Raw genomic sequence first — 9,086 nt, forward strand, 5'->3', positions numbered from 1 at the left:
TACACAGCACTCCATCCTGGGCGACAGAGCGAAACTCTGTCTCAAAAGAAAAAACAATTATTTATCACTAAATTTACTTACTAAAAGAACTTGCAAAACAAAACCCTACTGCCTAAAATATATTTTAAAACGTATTTGTGTTTAAGCAGCGTGTATCTTCTGATAAATAATGACGCGTGGTAACTAGTAAAGGCGCAGCTTTCGTGTTAGCCACGCCCATCCCTCGCCCCGCCCTCCACGAGCACCTCCCCCCGCATGCACGCACGGACATACACGCGTACGCGGGCACACACACGTACACACGCGCGCGCCCGCGAACACATACATATAAGCAAGAGCGCACAAACGCGGGCAGCATGCAGGGGCGCACGCGCCTGCCAGGTCTCAGGAAATGCGCTTTCTACTACCCGCGCCGGTAGAGCTAATGCAGGGAAGTTTCTGGGAACAGTCGAGCAGCGTTTGTATTGGTGAGGTTCCAAGTCTCCTTTAAAATGATACGACTCCGCCCTTCTCCAAAACCGTTTGAGGAGAAATGGAAAAGGTTGGGCGTGGAGGTGAAAAGGAGCCCTGTTGTCAGCTGGTCCGTACTCCACCTCAGGAGGCGGCCAACTCCGTGCGTCCAAGAATAAACACATTTCCCTTGTAGGAACATGCAAGGGTTTAGAAACGCCCCCCTGCCCCCCGCGAGGCGTTTGTGAGGGGGACCTGTCACAGTTGAAAAGTCAGGATGGGCGTTTTCCTCCCAGGAGGTGCCCTACTAATTTGCTGCCTCGATAGTTGGTCAAGCCGGGATGTTAGCTGCGGAACCTCCAGGACCGAAGAGCGCCAATTCTCCTGAGTTCTCCTTGGTTTGGGTTTCCCACAAAAGCGCGGTCACACCAAAAGCTGTGTTTCCACAAATGCGAAACGGCCTCGAAACTTTTTTTTCCGCACACGCTCACTTCCCACACCACTCCCATCCCTTTATGTTTCGCCTCAGGAATCGAGTAACTTCTCTGAAACCCAATTCTACGAAATCCCAGCAGCTAAACACAGCCCGACTTCCCTAGAGACAGAGAGAGAGAAAACACTGTAAACCCCAATCACACGCTCCTGTTTTCCCGGTACTGAAAAAAAAAAAAAAAGTGGGTCCGTGGCCGCGCTATGCATGCTAGGATTAGTAGTTCCTCCATCTCGCAGGGCGAAGGGTCAGGGCGGAGCTCAGGTTGACTCCGTAGCAGACAACTACAATTCCCATGGGGCCGCGCGTTTGAAAGAAAGGGGCGGGACGGGAGGGGGCGCGTCGCGCTTGCGCAGTCCCGGGGGCCGGAGGGAGGCGGAGGCGTAGCGGTCCAACTGCTGAAGTCCCCATGTGACAGTGAGCGGGGTCCCGGCTCCAGAAGACGCTAGAGTCTGCGTCCGGGCCCTCAGCACTGTCCACTGTTCCGGGGCCAGCAGAGACCAGCAGGCCCGGGACGGTTGGTGTTTGACCGTGCCGCTAACTTGGTGTACAGAGTGAATTGCCGCTGCCGGAGCGGAGAGAGGCGGAGCGGCCAGGAGAGAGGGGATTTGTGTCAGCGCCGGCGCTCGGGAGCTCGGAGACATGAACGGCTTCACGCCTGACGAGATGAGCCGCGGCGGAGATGCGGCCGCTGCAGTGGCCGCCGTAGTCGCTGCCGCGGCCGCCGCCGCCTCCGCGGGGAACGGGACTGGCGCGGGCGCCGGGGCTGAGGTGCCGGGCGCGGGGACGGTCTCAGTGGCTGGGCCCCCGGGGGCGGCCGGGCCGGGCCCAGGGCAACTGTGCTGCCTGCGGGAGGATGGTGAGCGCTGCGGCCGGGCGGCAGGCAACGCCAGCTTCAGCAAGAGGATCCAGAAGAGCATCTCCCAGAAGAAGGTGAAGATCGAGCTGGATAAGAGCGTAAGTAACCGCGGGATCGCCCTGCCCTCCTGTCCCCTGGTGGGGCCCCAGGAGTCGGGCAAAGGCACGGATTGTCGGCGGGGTCTCCCAGACCTGGCTGCAGTGCGGTCTCGTGGAGTCTGTGTTTGGAAGCAAATAACAAAGTCGCTGCAACTCCGACCGCCACCCCAACACACACACAACACGCACGCTGTCGTTCCCCTTTTCTTTCCCACCCTGCCCCCAGCCTCCCGCTGCCTGCGACTCTCCCGCGCACTGTCTTCCCTCTTCCTTCTCCTCTGCGACCAGGACACGAAACAAAGGGGACCGCCGGACCGAGGGCCCAGAGTAGTTTTCTTGCAGCCCGGCAGCTCTTCTGGAATGGAGGCGCCTTTGTTTCGCTGCCCAAGCTGGTGTTTGGCCCCAGGCGGTGCTAACTCCCCTGGTCTAGGGGAAAGTGGAGGACCTTCGCGATCAAGGAAGATCCTGTTCCTTTCTGTGCTCCGTCTCCTCCGGAGCGGAGTGAGAGGGAAGCCGAGCTCGCCCGCCGCCTGGCAGTGAGCCGGGGCTGTAAACGGCGTTTGCGCTGTCAGCTCCGAGGGCAGCTGCTCCGATGGTGGGGAGCACGTAGCCTCTGCGGTTTTGCCATCCCCTTGGCAGCCATCAGGATTTCTTTTTTCCTCCTCCTGCGCGTCTTTTCGTTTGACCATCTAACAGCCGTTGCTACTTTTGGGAGATCTGGCTAGCGGTAAATGAATAACATGGTATCAAGAACCTACCACAAGTCCTGCGTATTTTTATCTTGCGCTTGGCTTCGAAGTAAATGTAAAAGCCTGTTAGCTCAGTCCGTATTTGTTTCAAATGTTAGTCTACAGTTCGCAGGAGTGTGTGTAATTAAAGTTTTTGAAAAGTTTATTTGTGATACTTTTTTGCCCGTTTAAACAGTTTTCAGTGTTATCCGTGAGAAACTTTTCAGGTGAACTTGCATAATTTCAGATTGCTTTGGGAAAATGTGTTATAAATAAATACATTGATTTAATTTAATATTCAGAAAAGTTGATAACTGAAATTTAAATATAGTTATGAAGTCGATAGCTCATTTGTAAAAACGGATGGTTTTGTATCCGGAATATAATTTGGGCATTCAGTTGGAAAGACTGGAAAGCATACATTATGTTACAAAAATATGCTCTTCTTTAAGTAGAGAAAGTACTGTCAAGTAGCAAAAGTGGGCAGCATCATCTTTCCCCTTAACAGTTAAAAATTCAACATGAACTAATTCATGTCATCCTCACTGCTATTTATTTATTTATTTATTTATGTGAGACAAAGTCTCACTCTGTTGCCCAGGCTGGAGTGCAGTGGCGCGATCTCAGCTCACTGCAACCTCCACCCACCAGGTTCAAGTGATTCTCCTGCGGTAGCCTCCTGAGTAGCTAGGATTACAGACTAGTGCCACCACGCCCGCCCAATTTTTTGTATTTTTAGTAGAGACGGGATTTCACCATTTTGGCCAGGCTTGTGTGGAACTCCTGAGCTCAAGAGGTGCTGGGATTACAGGCGTGAGCCACCGCGCCCGGCCCCTCACTGCAATTTGATGCCAAAACCCAGAGGGTTGGAATTTCTCATTCTCCTCTCCCTCCCTCCCTTCACCCCTTCCCCAAATGGAACCAACCCCTCCTTCCCCATCCACCATCCTTTTAACAGTATTCCAGACTTCTTATGTTTTAACAGGGTTTAGGATTTAAATGTATAAATATTTCATTGTGTTAACAATGGCCATCTTGACTGTCTTTATTTTTACTATCTGTGGCATATGTGTTTTACTAATACATAGACACATTTTACTGTAATCATTAGCAGTGTGTGAAACTTTTCTGTTTCAGGCAAGGCATCTTTACATATGTGATTATCATAAAAACTTAATTCAGAGTGTTCGAAACAGAAGAAAGAGAAAAGGGAGTGATGATGATGGAGGTGATTCACCTGTTCAAGATATTGATACCCCAGAGGTAAATGGAAGTTTTTTATGCTTAATATAAATCCTAAGTAGTGCATTCTGAAACCTTTATAAAAAGATATGAACAATCTTTTAAGTGTTTAAAACATTTGAGAAATCTGAAAATGAAAGCAAAATTAAATATAGCCAGTTGTCATGCATTTACACAGTTTGAATTGTTACATTTTAAATTGACAATTTTTGCGGCTCTGTTGTCACATAACTTACTCTTTTTTGACCTCAGTTTATATTATTAATCCCCAAAAGATTAAACTGTTTAATAATTTATAGGTTTGATTATGTAAATTTTTTAAATAATTTTTTTGATTTTGGAAGTAAATTTTTATTGTGCTGAAGTTAAAATGTTTGTTATTATACATATCGATGATAAATTTTCCACAAATTGTATGAACTAATTTATGCATGTTAATTTTTTCTAGGTTGATTTATACCAATTACAAGTAAATACACTTAGGAGATACAAAAGACACTTCAAGCTACCAACCAGACCAGGACTTAATAAAGCACAGCTTGTTGAGGTATATATGATTTTTAAACTATTTGAACTATGCACAACCGAGAGGCTGTTAAATGCTAATGAAAGTATTAATGTAGTATATGTAACAGTACATTTAACAGTACATTTTATTTAGAAAGAACAATGTTAAAAAATCTATTGTGGAAGAATCTAGTTGTCTAGAAATGTTTGTCAGCCACTTAGGAAATTCCTTTTTGTAATGACTACTCAGCAGGTTGTGTACAGCACCTTCTGATACTGGCTTTCAAAATGTGTTGTTTGTTTTTTGAGACAAAGTCTCGCTCTGTCACCCAGGCTGGAGTGCAGTGGCACGATCTCGGCTCATGGCAACCTCTACCTCCCAGGTTCAAGCAATTCTCCAGCCTCAGCCTCCCAAGCAGCTGGGACTTCAGGTGTGCACCACCACACCAGGCTGATTTTTGTGTAATATCTTTAGTAGAGATGGGGTTTCACCATGTTGGCCAGACTTGTCTCAAATTCCTGACTTCAAGTGATCCGCCCACCTCAGCCTACCAGAGTGCTGGGATCAGCAGTGTGAGCCACCGTGCCTGGCCCTCAAAATGTTGAATGAGAGTTTTTTTTAATCCTCACTTTAGAAATCTATTAGTTTTAAAACTCCATTTAACCAGTAAATGTTTGAGCATCTAATTGAGGCATAATAAATTTAATTAGCAAGCTTTAATGTCCTTATTAAAATTTATATTTTAAAGTGGTGGAGTAGGCCTACAAATCAGCCCCTAAACAGTATTTTTATAATTTGCTGACTTAACTATTTCAAAATTGGTCCTTGTTGATGTTAGTTTTATTAGAGACATCTATGTTTTCTTCACATCTAGAAGAGGCAAAAGCTTTTCTTTTACCCAATCTTTTACTTGTAGTTTGCTTTGACAGAGGACTTCTAGTTAGTCAGTGAGTTGTGAAAGTTAATGGAGTATGCATATGTTCTCAGGATATAATAGAACCAAGAAGTCTGTGCATCTTATTAAGATGCTTATAGATTGATATATTTATATTTTAATCATATTTAAAATTTTTGCTTGCAGCTACTCAGGAGGATTGATTAATCCTAGGAGTTTGAGTCACCATGGGCAACATAGCAACACTCCATCTCTAAAAAAGAAAATTTAGCCTACTAGACAAAATAGAAGTGTAGATATATAAATCGGTTTTCTCATATTCTTTGCATGGATTTAGTAGTTACCCAACATTTTCTAAAATGTACAACATTTCATTGAATAAAATGAAATATGAATAGAAGTTACATTTATCTGATGGAACGCTTTTTAACATTGTTAAAATCTAATACATTAACTATTTAGCTAAAATTTCTTATCCTTGGTTAGGCAACACGGATCTAATTAATTTTTCTTTAATTTTGATTTAAAAGATCAAGTTCTTTTGGGGTTGTACAATACATTATGTAACGTAAATATAGATCTTGCCCACCATGATGAAATATTTCAGTAGGTACTAATGGAGTGAAGGCACCCCTGTTTTGGAACAAATGAGAACCAAAGAACTAATTATTTTAAATGTTACATTTAGGTATAAATTAAACCTGAAATTTTTGATAAACTGACCTTCTAAGAACAGTTATATTATTTCTAGAGCTATTTTCTTTTTTATACATAAGAGATAGCCATGAGTGTTATATTTTACTTAATCAGAAATGCAGTTATTAACAGGTTAAGGAATGTGGAAATGTGCAGATGTAGTACATATATTTTAAGACAGGGGTCCCCAACCCCGGGGCCATGGACTGGTACTGGTTGATGGCCTGTTAGGAACAGGTCCACAGAGCAGGAGGTGAGCACCAGCTAGCAAGAATTACTGCCTGAGCTCCGCCTCCTGTCAGATCAGCCGTAGCATTAGATTCTCACAGGAGTCCAAAACCACGTGTGAAGTGCACATGTGAGGGATCTAGGTTGTACGCTTGTTATAAGAATCTAATGCCTGATGATCTGAGGTGGAACAATTTCATACCAAAACCAACTCCCCCACCCCCAATCTGTGCAAAAATTGCCTTCCGTGAAATCGATCTCTGGTGCCAAAAAGGTTGGGGACCACTGTTTTAAGGGATTCCAGGGTTGTATGACTAAGTCTTAAGTCTCGTAATTGTTGTGTGGATGAACTTTTTTCTTAAGAAATTCTATTTTCTGGAATCTAAATATGCTTGTCAGCACCTCAGGTAAGTCTATTAATCTTCTATTCGTAATTGTAGTATGCATATTACATTAGCACAATGAAAAGGCAAGGAAGCAGGTAAACATCCTTCATTGAACATCCCTCTTTCTCCTCTCATTTCCATTCACAATTTTTATTCAGAAAAATTTTCAAGGAACCTTAACCAAAGAATGCTACCAAGATACGAATGAATGAATGTAATTTGCAGCAAATAATTTATATGTTATTGTTGATTACTACCAAAAGTTTTCAACTTCATACTTCTTTTTCTATCAGTAGGGTCTAAACCATTGCAGGTTTAATGATGCATGTGGTCTCTTACATCTGTTTTATCTCATTTAAAGTTTAAAAGTAAAAACATGTATTCCCTACTCTAGATTCCAATTATAAAATTTATTATTTTTATCTTATTTATCTTTTTTGAGACAGAGTCTTGCTCTGTCACCCAGGCTGGAGTCCAGTGGCGTGATCTCAGCTCACTGCAACCTCCACCTTCTGGGTTCAAGCAATCCTCCCATCTCAGCCTTCTGAATAGCTAGGATTACAGGTGTACACCACCACGCCTACTTAATTTTTGTATTTTTTTTTGGTAGAGATGGGGTTTTGTCATGTTGCGCAGGCTGGTCTTGAACTCCTGGGCTCAAGTGATCCCCCTACCTCCGCCTCCCAAAGTGCTGGGATTACAGGTGTGAGCCACCACTCCTGGCCCAATTATAAAATTTAAAATAAATAAAAGGAAAATGTATTTTCTAATCAATGTATAGTAAATTGAGTGAGCCAAAAGGTCCTTTGAAATCACATTATCTCTTGTTCATAACATTTTATTCTTAAATGCTTTTTGTCCTGTTGGTATTTTCTTAAATATAATTTTTAAAGGAAATAGCTCTTATCACATAGATTTTTTCTTTGGATGAAACCGTATTTTTTACCTAGTTTATGAAACCTGTTATATCTAAAATTTAATTTCCTTAATTTTTTTTTTTTTCTTTATAGATAGTTGGTTGCCACTTTAGGTCTATTCCAGTGAATGAAAAAGACACCTTAACATATTTCATCTACTCAGTGAAGAATGACAAGAACAAATCAGATGTCAAGGTTGATAGTGGTGTTCACTAGGAGACGTGGAATTGAGACTAATAACTTGGATGATAACACTGTTTACTGTTTTTTCACATGTAGAAATGTTCTTTGTGTATTTTTTCTACAGAGGATTTTCTCTGATTTTATTTTCTTTGTTTCTGACTCTAATAATTAGTTGGAAACTCATGTAAAATGAGCTTTCCTAAATTAAAAACTATTTTAAATAAAGGTTATTACTATTATAGTTGCTTCAGTGTATTTATTTTGTGAAACTTGATTTTTCTTTTAAACTGACTTAGAGATCAGTATTGATATTTTAATGTAAAGTCCTTCATTTTATAACCCCCTTTTTTTTTTTTTTGTAAACTTCCAAGAAATTAACAGGGTAAGGAGAAGTAACAAATGTAGCACATTTGCATTCTCTGGGACAATCTGACTTGGAATTGAAGATATTTTAAATAGCATTATTTTTTTTAAGTGCTTTATAATGCTAGCAAATTTGAAAAATAAGCTTCTATTGGAATACAACTTCTTTTTTATTTCCTTTTTTTTTTTGTTATTATTACTTGATGAAGTACTAGGAAGAACAAATGGTTTAATTTATATACCCACCTCGTTCCAAAGACAACTTAATGTGCCAGTGAAGATAAACACAATGCTGAAAGTCGAAATAAGAACATGAAATGAAATAGCTGTTTTTGAAAATTTTGTCTTTGGGAAAAGATATTTATGTGGCATGAATACAGAAAGTACCTCTGCTATGCCCCTTAATTTTTAGTGATGTCCTGTACTGTTTACATTGCAAATGGTAACTAGTAAGTTGGAGAGGTCTAGATATCTAACAAGATCTTCATTTAAATTTTGGTTATATATGACTGACTTGATTTATCCATCTCCGTTTTATGTTTCATTCCTGGTCAGTTTTCTATCAAACATTCTAAACCTCTGCTTTTCCTGAGATTATATTGTTTAGCTAAATCCTTATAATTACAAATCAAATTTATAGTTTGTAACGCTTCAGCAAACTGTTGTGAGATAAAGCTGCGGATTTTAGGCTGGAAATGGATGAGACCATTAATGTAGCTCATGATTTCTCAAAGTTGACATTTGGACTCAATAATTCCTTTTGGTGGGAGGCCGTTGAGTCTATTGGAGGATTAGCAACATCCCTAAGTCCACTCAGTAGGTGCCAGTAGCTCCTCCAAGGTGTGACAACCAAAAATTCCTCTAGACACTGCCAAACATACTTTGATGGTCAAAATCACAGCTAGTTGAGAACCACTGATGTAACTAAAGTACTGCATCTAAAGTACTAGTTCATTAGTAGGTGACTGCATATTTTCAAGTGTTCTTAATGTATTGACTGCTAGAAAATATAATGAACAATAAAGCAACTGGTCTTTGGTTTT

General features: G+C 41.7%; 1 protein-coding gene across 1 annotated transcript; it reads left to right on the forward strand.

Moving 5' to 3' along the window:
• Positions 1-1,361: 1,361 nt before the first annotated feature.
• SAP30 (Sin3A associated protein 30) lies at positions 1,362-7,905 on the forward strand. Its single transcript, NM_001266332.1, is given in 4 exon segments — positions 1,362-1,897; positions 3,763-3,888; positions 4,316-4,414; positions 7,591-7,905. Coding segments are annotated over 4 exon segments (663 nt in total). The 5' UTR covers positions 1,362-1,582; the 3' UTR covers positions 7,714-7,905.
• Positions 7,906-9,086: the final 1,181 nt, after the last annotated feature.

This window comes from Macaca mulatta, chromosome 5, assembly GCF_049350105.2.
Source record: "Macaca mulatta isolate MMU2019108-1 chromosome 5, T2T-MMU8v2.0, whole genome shotgun sequence".
Lineage (NCBI taxonomy): Eukaryota > Metazoa > Chordata > Mammalia > Primates > Cercopithecidae > Macaca > Macaca mulatta.